This window comes from Sus scrofa, chromosome 5 (genome assembly GCF_000003025.6).
Source record: "Sus scrofa isolate TJ Tabasco breed Duroc chromosome 5, Sscrofa11.1, whole genome shotgun sequence".
Taxonomy (NCBI): domain Eukaryota; kingdom Metazoa; phylum Chordata; class Mammalia; order Artiodactyla; family Suidae; genus Sus; species Sus scrofa.
The window spans coordinates 12,631,554-12,648,827 of record NC_010447.5 but is presented as its reverse complement, the minus strand read 5'-3'; the positions used below and the strand labels follow the sequence as shown (position 1 = coordinate 12,648,827).

Here is a 17,274-nt window from a genome sequence, read left to right as displayed (position 1 = left end):
TCTTTCTACTGATGGATCACTTGGTTTCCTTGAGAAAAGGCACCATGTTAACACAAAGGACAACACACAGGCAAATCAAAGTTCCAAAGGTTCTCGTTACTTTCTATACCCCCTTAATCAACACCTAACTTTGCGACTACACCTGTTAGGGATGATGGCCCTTTCCACCAATATTTCCAAAAGAAAAAGGCTAAGCACACTCACAAATTGTAAACAAGGTTGCCATATTTTCCTTGTTTGAATTGGAGTCTTCTATTTGCAGTGAAGGTGGTACAAAAGACAGACTGTCTGAAGACACATCTACATGACCTGTCCCCATAGCAACCTCCTGGGTGATGGAGGAGACGGCCACAGGTTCTAGGCTGAGGCCAACTTCATGGAGGGAAACAGATTCTAGGGAGGCGAGGTTGTGTGAGGTAGAGAGTGCCACGCTTACAGAGTTGGTGCTCATGGCCACGGTGTGGATGGAGTCACTGAGGGCACTGTCAGACATCCCGTTGACCCGACTTGCAATGTGGTCTGTCTCCATGACCACAGGGAGCTCCAGGCCATTCCCATGGATGGGTATCACACCACCATGTCCTACAGTTTCTGCTGCGAGGTTGCTGCTCACAGAATCCACAGAGAGAGGTTCATGACTTCTGGAGCCATTTGGGATTTGGGTATGCTCGCCTGCAACACCATCCATGGTAAGCTCTTCCGCCATTCCATCCGTCGAGATTGGGCTGGTGACTCTGGAGACATTCTCCATGGTGATTGTGGTGTCCAAGGCCACCTCATGGCCATCGGTGGGGTGAAGACTTTGGGCACCATGTGTGTTCACAGAGCGGGCGTCAATTGAAACAATGCCTGGTTCTAAGCCAACATTTCCATTGGACTGATAGGGATCTAGTGCTGAAGGGTTATTGGCAATCGATAACGCTGCATTGCCATCGACATTTATCGAGTTGGGGTGGATATACTGAGGAGGTGGTCTATCAGCTAAATAAGATAAAATGCCTGAGAAAAGGAAAAGATGAGATATCAGGAATTTTTCAGAAAATTGTTAAATATAAAGAATTCCAAATGTTAAAATCTATTTTCCTTACAAATATAACTAAAATAATCTATTTCTCTGTTTTGATACAGATATAACAACGTACCACGTATCATAATTCAGTTTTTCCTGTGAAAACTCAAATCATAAAAACTATGTTCCTTTGAAGTCACTAGAAAGTAATCATTTAAATGCTACCTTTAGTATATACAAGTTGGGAATCCCAGAATGCTAAGATACTAAAATTTGCTCTGTAAGAATTAAAAAAAAAAAAGTAAAATCATTTATAAACAAATTTTCCATGTGAAAAATAAAATTTAATCAACTATAACTCAGTTTTAACTTATCAGACTATCATAAAACATTAGGCCCTACTCAAAACAAGTTATAACTGGAATTTCCTGGTGGCCTAGCAGGATTCAGCACTGCCACTGCTGTGGCTCTGATTCGATCCCTGGCCCAGGAACTTTCACATGCCTTGGGCATGGCCAAAAAAAAGCCATGAGTAGAGTTCCTGACATGGCGCAGCGTAAACAAATCGGACTAGGAACCTTGAGGTTGCAGGTTCAATCCCTGGCCTTGCTGAGGGGGTTAAGGATCTGGTGTTGCCATGAGCTGTGGTGTAGGTCACAGATGCGGCTCAGATCTGGTGTGGCTGTGGCCTAGGGCGGCAGTAACAGCTCCAATTAGATCCCTAGCCTGGGAACCTCCATATACCGAGGGTGCGGCCCTAAAAAGACAAAAAAACAAACCAAAAAAGCCACAATTATACTTGCTTTATTAAAATAAAAAATTTTTTTGAGTTTCCGTCGTGGCTTACTGGTTAATGAATCTGACTAGCATCCATGAGGATGCAGGTCCAATCCCTGCCTTTGCTCAGTGGGTTAAGGATCCACCGTTACCATGAGCTGTGGTGTAGGTCGCAGACGTGGCTCGGATTCTGCGTTGTTGTGGCTGTGATGCAGGCCGGCGACTACAGCTCTGATTAGACCCTTAGCCTGGGAACTCCCATATGCCGCAGATTCAGCCCTAAAAGGTGAAAAAAAAAAAAAAATTTTTTTTTTTTTTTTTTTTTGACTACTCATGCTTGTGAGGATGTGGTGAAATGGTACCTGCTGCACTGCCGGTAGGAGTGTAAATTTCTAGAACTTCTTTTGAAAGTACCTATGATAATAGAGAGTTCCCTGGTAGTCTAGTTGTCAGGCTTTGGCACCTGCACCACTGTGGCCCGACTTCGATCCCTGGCCTGAGAACCGAGTTCCCACATTAAGCCACTGCATGTCATGGCCAAAAAAATAAAGTATATATAATAATAACAACCTCAAAAATGTTTACAACCTCTTGCACAAGCAATTCCACTTATGGTAATGGTCTCTAAGTGCATTTTGTAAATAGTATATATACATATATTTGCACAGTATAATGTTAATAAGAAAAAAAACTGGAAAAAACTGTCCAACGATAGATTGATATAATAAACCATATAATATCCATTCAGAAGAATATAATGTGTCATTAAAAAAGATAATTATGAAAACCATGTAGCAGGTGGTGAAAACAGCTATGTAAAAATAGAGAAAAGTATTACATGAAGAAAGGGTACACAATTATAGAAATTGTAGATAGTACTACAGTCTTAAATATGAAAAACAGTAAAAACCTATACATGAAAATAAAAGAGGAATCAAGTCCACCAAAAAGATGGATGATGGGATTATGAGTGATTCCCCTCTCTCTCTCTTTTTTTTTTGACTGTGACTCCAGAAGGCAAAAGTTCCCAAGCCAGGGGTCAAACTTGCAAAAGAGCAGAGACCCAAGACATAGCAGGGACAACTAGGCCACCAGGGAATTCCAATAAATTTTAATTTTTTTTTTTTTTTTTGTCTTTTTGTTGTTGTTGTTGTTGTTGTTGCTATTTCTTGGGCCGCTCCCGCGGCATATGGAGGTTCCCAGGCTAGGGGTTGAATTGGAGCTGTAGCCACCGGCCTACGCCAGAGCCACAGCAACGCGGGATCCGAGCCGCGTCTGCAACCTACACCACAGCTCACGGCCACGCCGGATCATTAACCCACTGAGCAAGGGCAGGGACCGAACCCGCAACCTCATGGTTCCTAGTCGGATTCGTTAACCACTGCGCCACGACGGGAACTCCATAAATTTTAATTTATAATAAACAATGATAGTGTAGGAAGCTATGTGGTTGGCAGGAATTACAATTGCAGAATTATGAAAACTGAACCAAGGAGGTGCTAAGAGGAGGAAACAGAAAAATTGTTTATGTGTCATTAAGAAATTCGGCTTAGTCAGGAGTCCCCACTGTGGCCAAATGGGATCACTGGTATCTCTGTAGCGTCAGGATGCAGGTTCAATCCCTGGCCAGGCACGGTGGGTTAAAGGATCTGGCCTCACTGCAGCTGCAGCACAGGCGGTAGCTACAGCTCAGATCTGATCCCTGGCCCAGGAACTCCATATGTCACCCAGGGCAGCCAAGAACGAAAAAAAGAAAAAAAAAATTAGGCTTAGTCAAACCACTATATTAATAATATTCTATCTGCATGTTCTAAGAGGAAAGGAACACACATACAACTTTTTTCCTGAGATTAATATATAAGAGTGATAAATAGGAAAAAGTGTCATTCAAGTCTTCAAGGACTGAGGTTAAGGGTTGGCTGAACTTTTTTTCTTCTCAATTCCCCAACAACCGTTAACACTTACCAGGTAGGATGGTTCTGAAGTAACTGCTCTCCAGGTGGGGGTAAGGTGGTGGAGGCAGAGTGTAGTTCCTTTCAGGTAACCCACACATCACCCCTCGATCCCCAATACCCATTGGAAGCATTAGAGACAAAGCAGAAGGCAGGGAGCTCAGGGAGGGACCAAGGTTTGGAATCGCCACTGGCAAGCCTATTAAAAAAAAAAAAAAAAAGTTTCTTCTCAATTAGAAGTACTTTAAAATTCTCTCTATAATCACTGGCTAAACTCTTAGGAAGGTTTTTGCAATGGGCAAAAATCTCACCTAGTAGCCCTTTATATTCCCACATGGGCAGTGGTGAGCAGACGTCCACAAACAAGCCCTAAATTTAGTCCTCAAGTTAGTTTTAAAGTGACAATTTGATCATCCAGGTGTGTGTATTGCTCATTAAGTACTACAACATTACAATTAAAAACCTAGTTTAAATACGATTTAAGAAAACAAATTATTGGAGTTCCTGCTGTGGCACAGTAGGTTAAAAATCTGACTGCAGCAGCTCGGGTCACTGCAGAGGCACTGGTTCAATTCCCAGCCCGGTGCAGAGGGTTAGAGTCTTCGATGTTGCCAAAGCTTCAGCTCAGATTTAATCCCTGGCCCAAGAACTTCGATATGCCTTGGAGGCGGCCAGTAAAAAATTATTTAGAGATCAACAGAATGGGAAGAAATACATCAAAGTTCAAAGAAATGTCCAAGTTCAGAGTGGCCTTTGAGTAGTGATATTACAGGTGTTTGATTTTTTTTTTTTTTTTTTTTTTTTTTTTTGCCTTTTAGGGCTTCACCTGAAACATATGTATGTTTCCAGGCTAGGGGTTGAATCGGAGCTGCAGCTGCCAGCCTATGCCACAGCCACACTGACACCAGATCCCAACTGCGTCTGTGACCTACACCACAGCTCACGGCAATGCCAGATCTTTAACCCACTGAGTGAGGCCAAGGATCTAATCCCCATCCTCATGGATACTAGTCAGGTTCATAATCCACTGAGCCACGATGGGAACTACCAAAAAAATTTCTTTATGTTATTATATTTTCCATTTTATATGGTAAGAATGTTTCACTAGAAAAAAATACCACAGATGTTTTTTACCCGGAAATCTTCTAAAGTTAGATGTAAAACTATACATATATGTTTTCATACAGTCTTCTCTATATGTGCTACACGTCACGATTTTAAACAATTTAAACTTTATATCTACCTCGGATTATACCTACCCAAAGTGCTCAAGCGACTCTGCGCCTAAGTATCATAACGAACACTCACCAGCTTGGGCGATGCTGATTTGCATTATTTTGCCATTGGCAGTATTTTTAAATAGGTTTTTCCTCCTTAATAAGAATGTCCACTAAATGGAATGCCTAAGAGATAACCAAGTAAATTAGGAACTTTAAAAAAAAATTTCGTTTGTGAACACTGAAAGGAATGTGAAGAGACCCTAATTTAACAGTTTATTTAACCACTACCTTTTACTAATGAAGCAGGTAATTTCTCTGTAGAGAACGATTTAAACCACTTGCAGATTTAAAATACTCTTAAGGGAGTTCCCACTGTGGGTTAAGAATCCGACGTCAGTGGCCTAGGTCGCAGAGGCCCAGACTGGATCTCCAGCCAGCACAGTGCGTTAAAGGATCCGATGCTGCCACAGCTGCAGCTCAGATGCAATTCCTGGCCCAGGAACTTCCATATACTATGGGTGTGGCCATAAATTTTTTTTCTTCTTTTTTCTTTTTTTTTCTTTTTTTTTTTTTTTGTCTTTTTGCCTTTTCTAGGGCCACTCCTGTGGCATATGGAGGTTCCCAGGCTAGGAGTCTAATCAGAGCTGTAGTCGCAGGCCTACACCAGAGTCACAGGAACGCGGGATCTGAGCCGCGTCTGCGACCTACACCACAGCTCACGGCAATGCCGGATCCTTAACCCACTGAGCAAGGCCAGGGATCAAACCCGCAACCTCATGGTTCCTAGTCAGATTCATTAACCACTGAGCCACGACGGGAGCTCCTTTTTCTTTTTTTAAATTTTTTTAAATAATAAAAAAATAAACAAAATACGCTTAAAACATGAACTCTTATATTGTTGAAGAAAGCCCAATACACAATCACTAGCTTACCAGTGTGAGACTCAACAGCTTACTTGTTTCCTTTTCCATTTCAACAGAAAGAAAAAACGGAACTAGGCTGATAAAAAGCTTCTACGAGTACAGTCATTGAGAAAAATGAGGTTTTCTCCTCCTACTGCTGCGCCCATTGAGGCTCATGGTGAGTTCCAGGCAGGAACGTCATCTCAGAAACCTCCTTTTCGACCACAGTTTAGGCCTGGCGAATCTGTGGTTGTTCCCAGTTTCAGATGTGACAGAAAACGAAGCAAAATTTCTCATGTTTTCCAGGAATAGTTATTACAGTAACTGTGATTCTCTCCTAATACACCAGGGACAGAATGCTAAGAGAGAGAACCAGAGGAGTGGGTAATCTAGAAAAAACACTAAGTCAACTACAGTTCTAGATAGAGGGCTACTAACCCAAGAAGAGAAGGACCAGAAAAACCTGCTACTCCTATCCAACTAGAACTCCAGGACACACAAAAACTGCTACTGCACGTGGAACCACCCCTCAGACCTGCTGGGCTTCTTCCTCCCGCTCTTAAAGGGGCTCTGACTCCCTCCAGGCTCCAGTTAGAAGTGATAAGGCACTTGAGTGTTGGAATTCGGTGGCTCTCCCTTACCACGCACCTGGAGCAGGGATGGCATTGTGTGTGGGTGAGGCAGCCAAGCCCAGGTGACTCCCTGAGACTGGCAAGGCATTGCTCACAGAGGATGAGGTCAGCTGCTCCATCCCCACTGGGCTCAGGTTCATTTCATTCATCCTAAGAAAGAGCAGATACAACCAGTTATGTAAATAATTACCTCAGCTGACTTTAAGTTACTGAAGAACCTGAAACAGCGGAGGAGGGGAAATGGAACATGACCAACTGCAGACTGCATTTTAATGCTCAAAGCTCTCTGAAAGCTAGTGTCATGTTCTTTCCACTGATAAGGAAACCAAGATTCAGAGTCACTAACTCAGCCATCATACAGCAGAAATCGGAATTCAGGTGTGCTTTGCTCCAAACCCCAAGCACACTAAAACAAACTCTGCAATCCTTAGAGTACTTGTTTTTTTAAATTCACTTGAGTTTTTCCTTTCGCAACATTTTCTCCAACTGGCTTATTACTTCAACCAGGACTTTTTTAGACAGCTTGTTTTAACTTAGTCAAAGAATTTTTACTACTTCTTTTTACTAGGAGTTAAAGTGACACTGGGTTTGAATTAGATTATCAATGTGTGAAGAAGTACATCACATTTTCTCCACAGATCAGCATTTTATTAAAATTCTGTATAGAGACCTTAATAATTAATCAATGATCTTAGTAACATCCTCCCCATATCAAGGTTCACTAGATAAGCTTTGCTAAATATTTTATTAAAAATTACTTCATATCCTCTCATCAATTCTTCAAAATAATGGAGGAAAGAGACTCAAAAGAGGGCTCTTCATATGCCCCAAATCACACAGCAGTGCAGTGGAAGAACATCGATCATGCCACAAGATACCAGCAAAAAAGTTTTTCATTACACCAAACTTGTTTTATTTACAGATCATTTTTGGCAGGCTGAAGAACCTAAGAATTGCCTTTTCTATGCAATCCATCTTGTAGTGCCATTAGCATTGTCATTAGAATAAGAGTAATACTGATTTGAACAAGACATTGTTGGAGGGTGTTATCAATGAGTATTAGTTTCTATGTCAGAATTTAGAGACTGCCATATTATAAACATAATTTCAAGAGGCTACCCAAGAGGTTATCCAAAGGTCACCAGTGACCTCCAATCCCTATCTTGGGTCTCACGGTCATGCAAGTTCTTCTGTGTGTGCCTAAACATGTAATTATTGAATCTAATCTTTATAACTACTGTGAGGTGGGCATTATTCTTAATCCCATTTTAGAGATGAGTAAACTGAGACCCAGGCTGAGAAAATTAAGCCAAAATTACTTAACTGGTTAAGCGGCAGAGTCTGGACTTAAATCCAGGTCTGCCTAATTTGCAAAACTAGTCAATCACAGAATTGGGATTTAAATCCACGTCTGCCTAATTTAAAAAACTTGAGCTCTTAACTATGACAGAAAAAGACAATTATGATAAAAGAACCTTTTTGCCTTTTATAGTTCCAACACTTTAGGATCCGTGTATTTACATTGTGGGGTATGTTTAAAGTCCCACACAGACCTGTTCCTGCACTATTCTATATCCACAGGCTTCAACCTTACCCCAGGCCAGGTATCTCATAAAACTAAGCTCCCAGACATTAATAAAGTGTACAAAGCCAACTGAAGGTAGTACCTGGCATAGAGCAGGCACTCTGAAATATGCATCTGGTTTAGATACAGAAATGCAAACTCACCCTTACTAAAAAGACAATAAGAATCACATGGCAAATGAGATACATCTTATGAAGGACAGCACATTAATAACATATTTAATTATGCTGTATAAGAATGCAAAAATCCTTACAGCCTAAAGAAACCATAGCTACCTTAATTGTCAAAGTTTCTGGGCTTGGGATGGTTTAAAACAGACTTTTCCTGTAACTCTTTATAGCTGCAAACATTAACTAAAACTTTATAATCACAAGAGCAGTAATGATCTACAAAAAAAGTTACAGTAAGTTTTTTAAGTACAGCAGAAAATATAACACTGTAAATCAATTATGTTTCAATAAATACTTAAAAGATAAATCCATCAGCATCTCATTTGAAAAAAGATTTTTTAAAGTACAATTAAACGTCTGTAGCTTCAGATCGCATGCTGAAAATCTGACTTTTAATCTGTATACTTAATCTCAAGATAAAAATCAAAATGGTGTTTCTAAATTGACTCCTAGGCCTTCTCAAACCAGTTCAAACCAGAGTTTAATGTGAGAGGCTCAGCAGATTTCTGCTTTGTCGTGAGTCACTAAAATGTGATGACCTCAGCAGTCATAAACCAAAGGTAACTAGTATCCCACAGAGAGAAAGCAGATGAAGGAATTTACAGTATGAGCCTCACAAGGCTCGCTCATTCCAAAGGGCAATTCTATTCTAGCTACTTCTCTCATGTGGGATTCTAGGAAGCAATCTTGGGAGAAGAGCCAGAAATCAAGATCCTAAGCTCACTCTTTTCCCCTATGCTTTCGCTGCAGAATCAATCCCTTCATCATTTCTAGTTTATGTGACCTATGCATGAACCATCTGTTGATCTTATAACTTCTTATAATGACATATAAAAAGCTAACTGAAATGCAGCCATTTTGCAAATGCAATGGACAGTTTCAGTAACTGGAAAGAATTTTTTTCTTAATCTTCCTTGTCCTCAACATACAACCTAGGAAAGGGGCCCTAAAAAGAACAGCCAAATGTAGCTATATGTCTTTGGTACACTTCTGCACTGTACTGGCCTGGTACCACAAACTACTTTCAACATTAACACGAAGCCTGCAGAATTAAAAACTTTATTTCTCTACATTACCAGCCAAGCCAGATGGGGACCAACAAAATTCAAGGTGAAGCATGGTGATGAGCTAAGAATACACTTCGAAATCTAGATCAAAATTTTATTAAATGCGCATATAACTCAAAGGCAAAGATAAAATGTTAAACAGCCAACAATCGACGTATAGCTATTTGGAACGACTACTCACACTTGGAGAAAATCAAGTTTAATGAGAGTAAACTCAACTCAGCACTACTTTCTGGATTTTTTTTGTTCCCTTTGGGACACAAATCCATTTGCAAATCGCACCTGTAACCTGCCCAATGGCACCAAAAACAAAGACACTCTCAAGTCTCATCTTCTAGATGTTTTCCAAAGATGTCACCAGCGCTGAGCCCACCAAGCTACTCACCTGTGATGCATCTGCTGGGGGCCAAATGTCAAAGAAAGGCGCACACAGGTGGCGGGGAACCGGCATCAGGGTTTGCGTTCCAGGGTCACGTGCTACCGCATCTTGCTTACAACCGCTGCACAAACGCGGCCCCTCGCCCCCGAGGCCGCCCGGGGCCGCCCAACTTCTCCCGAGGGCCCGCGGCCGCGCACCCCGCCGCGAGATGGGGCATGCCGGGGGACACCCGGGGCCTTTCCTCCAGAAGCTTCGGGAGGGGGACTGCGCAACCTAAGAGGGAGGACAAGGGCGGTCACCAAAGCACGGGAAGGATGCAGCCCACGTCCCCTTGCCGCCGGAGAGCCCGGGCCTGCGGACACCGCTTCCCAAGGGCGGCCAAGTCGCTCGCCCGGCCGCCGGCAAGGGGCCCGCAGGCCGCCCTCGCCCCGCCCCGCCCCGGCCAGGCCCGCGCGCAGCCCACCTGCCGGCCGCGCGGGGGGCGCACGCGCCTGCCCCACCGCTTTGTTCCTCATCCAGGCAGAGCTCGCCGCGGGGCCCTCCCCTCCCGCACGACCCCGCGCCCCGAGGGCCGCTCGCCTAACGTTTCCCGCCCGGCCCAACCCGCGGTCTCCTCGGGGCCGCACCCTCCAAGGCGCGTTTCCGACTCCTCAGCCACTCTCCGCGCCCGCCGCTCCTCCCTCGTGCGTGCGCCCCTCCCCGCCGGGAACCGCAAGCAGCGCCCACCGCCGGCTCGCCCCTCCCCAGCCCACCCCACCGTCTCCTGCCGCGCGTGCGCACCGCGGGGACCTGGGCCGGAGGGGGCCGGGCCGCCTGAGGATCGGCCGGGAGCGCCGCGTCTCAGTCGGCCCGGGTCGAGTCGAGCGCCGAGCTATCGACCCTGTTGCTAAGCAACCAGGGCTGACGTGTAAGGAGGGAGTGGGTTCTGAGTCCCATAAATCCCCCAGACTTCAGGTTTCAGTCCTCGTGTCATTCTCCTGTTAGGAAAGCGTAAGTCCACACATGCCCGCAAGGTTTGAAACAAGGGCCTTAACCCAGAGATGTTGGCTGTTGTTGCCCAGGAGGAATTGGGATTTTATCCCGAGTATTTGTCAACACAGGTTACACCTATAGGTTACTCAGCTTCCCTGCTTGAAGTCATAGAGTGCAGGGTTTGGGATTTTGTGTACATTTCCTTCTTCCTTTTTTTGCTCTTCGTCCCCTACTGCATGCCAGGCACTGTGTCAAGCCCTTGGGATACTGAGATGACTTTAAAGGAAAATGTTCCCAAGTTCACGGCAATTGAACATGGAAACACCACCACACTACGCTGCCATTCACCAGCAGAACTGTAGAGACCCAGGAATTCTCTCATTCCGAAGACATTTAGTGAATTACATCTCAAACAAAGGGATGCAAAATAACAGGTCTTGACTTTCGACAGCTTGCCGAGTAGTGGAGACTGGTGAGTTTTGAGAATTAGATCTTGTGAAAGACAGATGCACATACAGTGTTTTGGATGAGAGCCTGAAGTGGTGTCAACTCGTATAATCTTTCCCTTCCTTTACCTCTCATACGGAGAAAGAATATTCCAAATTGAGGGAGCTAATCACTGAACATTGGCACGTCACAATAGTTTTCCTCCCTTATTTGGCAACAATACCTAAATCAAGAAAGTCATCATACCACAAGGAAGTGAGAGACAATATCCCCTAAAATGCCACATCCATCCAGGGGCCTAGGGAATGATGATGTGTCTTATAAAGGCTAAATTAGTTCTCCCTGGTTTTCCATGCCTATTCTTTTTAAACAATTTTATTTAATTTTGGAAGTGTAAAATCAGGTCAGATAAATTTAAGAGCTAAAACTATAATGCTTACAGAAGAAAACATATGAGAAAATCTTTGTAACCTTGATAGGACACAAAAATCAGGGACCTCCAGGAGTTCCCCTTGTGGCTCAGCAGTAACAAACCCGACTAGTATCCATGAGGATTTGGGTTTGACCCCTGGCATCACTGGTAAGTATCTGGCATTGCCATGAGCTGTGGTATAGGTCCCAGACGTAGTCTGGAAGTGGCATGGCTGTGGCTGTGGTTTAGGCCAGAAGCTGCAGTTCCAATTCGACCCCTAGCCTGGGAACTTCCATATGACACATGTGCGGCCCTAAAACGCAAAAAGTAAATAAAAAGTATCCAAAAATCAGGAACCTCTAAATTTTGATAAATTGAACTTCATCAAAATTTAAACTTTTGGGGAGTTCCTGTCGTGGCACAGTGGAAACAAATCTGACTAGGAACAATGAGGTTTCGGGTTTGATCCCTGGTCTCCCTCAGTCGGTTAGGGATCCAGCATTGCCATGAGCTGTGGTGTAGGTCACAGACATGGCTCAGACCCCGCGTTGCTGGTGGCTGTGGTGTAGGCCGGCGGTGCAGCTCCAATTTGACCCCTGTCCTGGGAACTCCCACAAGCCACAGGTGCGAGCCTAAAAAGCAAAATAAATAAATAAACAAAATTTAAACTTTTGGTCTTAAAAAGTTTAAAAGTCAAAATAAAATGTCAAGCCAGAGATAGGTAGAAAATATTTGCAAAACAAGTATCTGACAAGGGACTTGTATCTGGAGTGTATAAAATACCCTTAAAACTCAATAATAAGATAAACAGCCCTGTTTGGGTTTTTTTTTTGTTTTTGTTTGTCTTTTTGCTATTTCTTTGGGCCCCTCCCTCACATATGGAGGTTCCCAGGCTAGGGGTCGAATCCGAGCTGTAGCCGCCGGCCTACGCCACAGCCACAGCAACGCAGGATCCGAGCCTCGTCTGCAACCTACACCACAGCTCACGGCAACGGCAACGCCGGATCCTTCACCCACTGAGCAAGGGCAGGGATCGAACCTGCAATCTCGTGGTTCCTAGTTGGATTCGTTAACCACTGCACCATGACGGGAACTCCCCTGTTTGTTTTTTTAATGGGCAAAATACTTGAACAGCCATGTCACCAAGGAATATACATGGATGGGAGTTCCCATCGTGGTGCAGTGGTTAATGAATCCGACTAGGAACCATGAGATTGAGGGTTCGATCCCTGACCTTGCTCAGTGGGTTAAGGATCCGGTGTTGCCGTGAGCTGTGGTGTAGGTTGCAGACACAGCTCTGATCCCGCGTTGCTGTGGCTCTGGTGTAGGCCGGTGGCTACAGCTCTGATTCAACCCCTAGCCTGGGAACCTCCATATGCCGCGGGAGCGGCCCAAGAAATAGCAAAAACAACAACAATGAAAGAATATATATGGATGGCAGTTAGGCACACAGAAAGATGAGTAATTATTACTCATTAGAGAAAATGCCAATCAAAACACAGTGAGGTAATATTACACACCTCCTACACTGGCCAGAATTTAAAAGACTGACTATAACAAGTTTTGGTACAATTATGAAACAACTGGAACCCTGACAATTTCCTGTGGGAATGCAAAATGCTATATCCATTTTAGAAAACAACTTAGCAATTTTATATACCATATGATTCAGTAGTTAGACTTCTAGGTGTTTACCTCAGAGAAAATAAAAACATACGTACAAAGACTTGTACACAAATGTTCATAGAAGCTTTGTTTATAATAGCCTCAAGCTGGAAACAATGCAGATGTCCACCAACTGGTGAATGAATAAAGAAATTAGAGCATATATCTAGGGAGTGGAATGCTACTCAGCAATAAAAAGGAACAAGCTGGAGTTCTCTTGTGGTGTAGCAGGTGAAAGATCTGGGGTTGTCCCTGCAGTGGCTCAGGTCACTGCTGTGGCTTGGGTTCAGTCCCTGGACTGGGAATTTCTGCATGCTGTGGGTGGTACCAAAAAAAGAAAAAAAAAAAGAACAAGCTATGAATCCATGGATGAATCTCAACAGTATTAAGCTAAGTAAAAGAAACCAGATACAAAAGAACAAAATATGTGCATCCATTTATATGAAATTCTAGAAAAGGCAAAACTACAGTAATAAAAGACAGATAATCGATTCTCAGGGGTCGAGGATGTGTGGGAGGAATGAGACTGATGCAGAGGGGCATGAGGGGACTTTTGGGGTGATGTCATGGTGATTGTGGGAATGGTTGCAGGACTGCATACATTTGTCAAAATTCATCAAATAGTACACTTAAAATTACTGAGTTTTATTGTATGTAAAAATTCCTCAAAAAATTGATTTAAGGGTTCCTGTCATGGCTCAGTGGAAACGAATCTGACTAGAGTCCATGGGAACACAAGTTCAATCCCTAGCCTTGCTCAATGGGTTCAGAAACCAGCATTTCCATGAGCTGTGGTGTAGGCTGCAGATGCGGTTCAGATCTGGAGTGCTGTGGCCGTGGCTTAGGCTGGCAGCTACAGCTCTGATTCGACCCCTAGCCTGGGAACCTCCACATGCCATGAATGTGATCCTAGAAAAGACAAAAAAAAAAAAAAGGAAAGGAAAAAAAAGTTGATTTAAAAAGAAAATAAGTCAGAGTCATCGAAAACTGAAGCATCCTAATTCTATGCCCAGACTAGTTTAGGTCCAGTGTGCTCTCTCATCGCCCTAATCTTTATTGTCATTCATTGTTGAAGCTTCTCTCTTGCCAAATAGATTTTAAGTTTGGGGGATAAGATCCATGTCTGTCTTACTTAATGCTCTATGACATAGCACAACACCAAGCACATATTAGGTTCTCAATAAATATTTGTCGAATGAATGAAAATCAAACTGGCCTAATTCAAAGCTACGCCTGTTGATTCATATAACTATTCACTTGGAGACCTACAGCAAAATGACTGCCCACAGCTGGTCCAAGGAGCTGATTTAGGGTGACTTACCACTTTAGGGAGACACCAAGGTGCCATGGAGACGACAAAAACAATGGGAGAATTGCTGACAATTAGACAAGTAGAAATGAAGCGTGTAGCTGCTCTTTTAGAACCCTAGTGCTAGAGGAGTTCACATCATGGCACAGTGGACACGAATGCGAGTAGGAACCATGAGGTTGCAAGTTCAATCCCTGGCCTTGCTCAGTGGGTTAAGGATCTGGCATTGCCGTGAGCTGGGGTGGAGGTCACAGACGTGACTCGGATCTGGCGTTGCGGTGGCTGTGGTGTAGGCTGGCAGCTCTAGCTCCAATTAGACCCCTAGCCTGGGAAGCTCCATGTGCTGCTGGTGTGACTCTAAAAAAAGAGAGACCAAAAAAAAAAAAAAAAAAAAAGAAGAAGAAAGAAAGATCAAAGAACCCAAGTACTAGAAAGACTGTGGGACACAGACGTAGGGTGGTGATCAATATCACACTTAAAGATAATTGTATGTAAGACAAACCAGATAACAACTGTGAATATTTTTGCTGGATGGCAAAGAGAAGCAAAGAGCAAATTACCTTTACACATTTTTGTCTGGCTCTAAAGACAGGTGTTTTTAATGGGTGAATTATGGCCTGAATTGGGTTTCTCAGGATATCTTTCTTTCAGTTGACTCCAATTAAGGTTTCAAATCCTGCTTCTGATATCTCATGTTAAGGAGGGTCTGGAAGGATGAGGTTTTAGATTTTTATGTGAGTAAATCTCTTCTTCCCTGATTAAATCGGACTCATGATTGAGAATCTGATACAGTTAATTATAATTACAAAACATAATTCTGACATTTATGTAATATTTGCAGAAAGGATTGGAAAGTCTAGACTGTGTTCAATAAATATGTGCTCTGGGCAAGGGGGAGACAGCAGTGAACCAAAGAGGCAAAAAAAGTAGTCGTTAGGGAGCGTACATTATAGTGAAGAAAGAAAATAAACAAATAAATAATTAAAACAGGAGTTCCCACCATGGCTCAGTGCTAACAAATCCAACTGGGATCCATGAGGATGCAGGTTCGATCCCTGGCCTCGCTCAGTGGGTTAAGGATCTGGTGTTGCTGTGGCTGTGGTGTAGACCAGCAGCTGCAGCTCCCATTAGCTCCCTAGCCTGGGAACTTCCATATGCCATGGGCGCTGCCCTAAAAAAATAAATAAATACATAAAATACACCAAATGGCAATAAATTCCACAAAAATATGGCAAGGAATATGGACAGAAAGTGCTCAGGAATAGGAGCCGCAATTTTAAAGAGGGTAGACAGAGAGGTCATCATGGGAAAGGTGACATTTGAACCAAAGCAGGTGAGGCAGTGACCCGTGTGTTTACTTGGAAGAGTGTTTCAGTCAGAGGGATGGGCAAGTATGAAGGCCCTAAGTCAAGAGACTCCCTGATGGGCTTGAAGAATTGCAAGGCCAGTGACATTTGCACTGAAAGGTCCAACATGGGGAGGCACTAGCCCCGTGTGGTTCTTGAGCCCCTGAAAGGTCCCTGGTTCCAACTGTGCAATTATTTGAGTGCGTGATTGTGTTATCAGCCCCAGTCCTTCACTCCTCTCGTAACCATGCCCTTGGCAAGCAGACTTTATAGCTCATCCTAGGAAGAGGTGGAGCCTTTTTTCTGCCCCTTGATTCTGAGTTTGCCCTGCTAGAATATGCTATAACTCAGCCTAAATCATTGTCCCTCAGGCTCAAGAACTAAATAATGCTTCTTGTCTTAAGCTACTGAGTCCCTGGGTGATTTTTTTGATGGCCATTCTGAGAGGCTGTCTTCCTTTTCTTGGATACCACTGATTTTCTGCTTTGATCTTTGGAAACCGTTATATGGGCATAAAAGATTAAATGCTAGTATATTTGTAACATAATTTCTTTGGGTTAAGTTCCAAGTATTTGTTTTAACTTCTCTAAGGGCAGCAGAATGGCTTGTTTTCCTAATTGTTGCGGATATAGGGGGAGTTCCCATTGTGGCTCAGTGGAGACAAATCTGACCCGTATACATGAGAATGCAGGTTCAATCCCTGGCCTCGCTCAGTGGGTTAAAGATCTGGTGTTGCCTGGGAACCTCCATATGAGTGCAGCCCTAAAAATACAGAAAAAGAAAAGCTTAAAAAAATGTAGTGGATATGGGACTAGAAATGGGATGTAATCTCACATGTTCTGTGGACTTAAAAAATACAACACACATGATGTTGAACTAATTCATTTCTCAGATTTGAGGAAACTACACGACTTTTAGTAGAGAATCACCCAGGCTGTGACCCCTGACTCTGCACAGGCTTGGTGGTATGACCCCTTTTTTGAGATTGAGCAGAAAAAGAAATTGGTAGGGAATGATCTGTGGAGTTAAACCTACAGTGTCAGGCTGTTTAAACTTTGGGTTTTAATTTATCCTTAGCAATTTGATGATGGGAGCAATTTTTTTCTTTCATTTTGATGAGGGTGTTTTTTAGAATCTGAAGCATCTATGATTTGCTATTTGATTGCATAACCTCTGGCTAGCCATATTGAAATGGTTTTCATTGAAGAAAGGAAAAGAGTCAAGAATGAGTTTTTGGCCTCGGGACCACCAGGCTTCAAGGTTAATTTAACTAACATATTGTTCTGATCTGTTTTGGAGTTTTTGGTTTTTTTCTTTTTAAGGCCACACCTTCGGCATATGAATGTTCCTGGTATAGGGGAACGAATCGGAGCTGCAGCTGCCAGCTCACACCACAGCCACAGCAACACCAGATCCAAGCTGCATCTGTG

The 17,274-nt window shown here is 43.3% G+C and overlaps 1 protein-coding gene across 3 annotated transcripts in view; it reads right to left on the bottom strand.

The window, feature by feature from the left end:
• The window catches only part of PRDM4 (PR/SET domain 4), a 30,556-nt gene extending 20,063 nt beyond the window's left edge, over window positions 1–10,493 (bottom strand). The window contains exons 1-5 of one of the 3 annotated variants that reach the window (XM_021091553.1): window positions 10,474–10,493; window positions 9,700–9,966; window positions 6,509–6,642; window positions 3,752–3,937; window positions 205–999 (exon numbers count right to left, since the gene is read on the bottom strand). In XM_021091553.1, coding sequence (XP_020947212.1) covers window positions 205–999; window positions 3,752–3,937; window positions 6,509–6,642; window positions 9,700–9,710 — 1,126 coding nt within the window. In that variant the 5' untranslated portion in view covers window positions 9,711–9,966; window positions 10,474–10,493. The other 2 variants (XM_005655523.3, XM_013988215.2) reach the window with 2 other exon arrangements.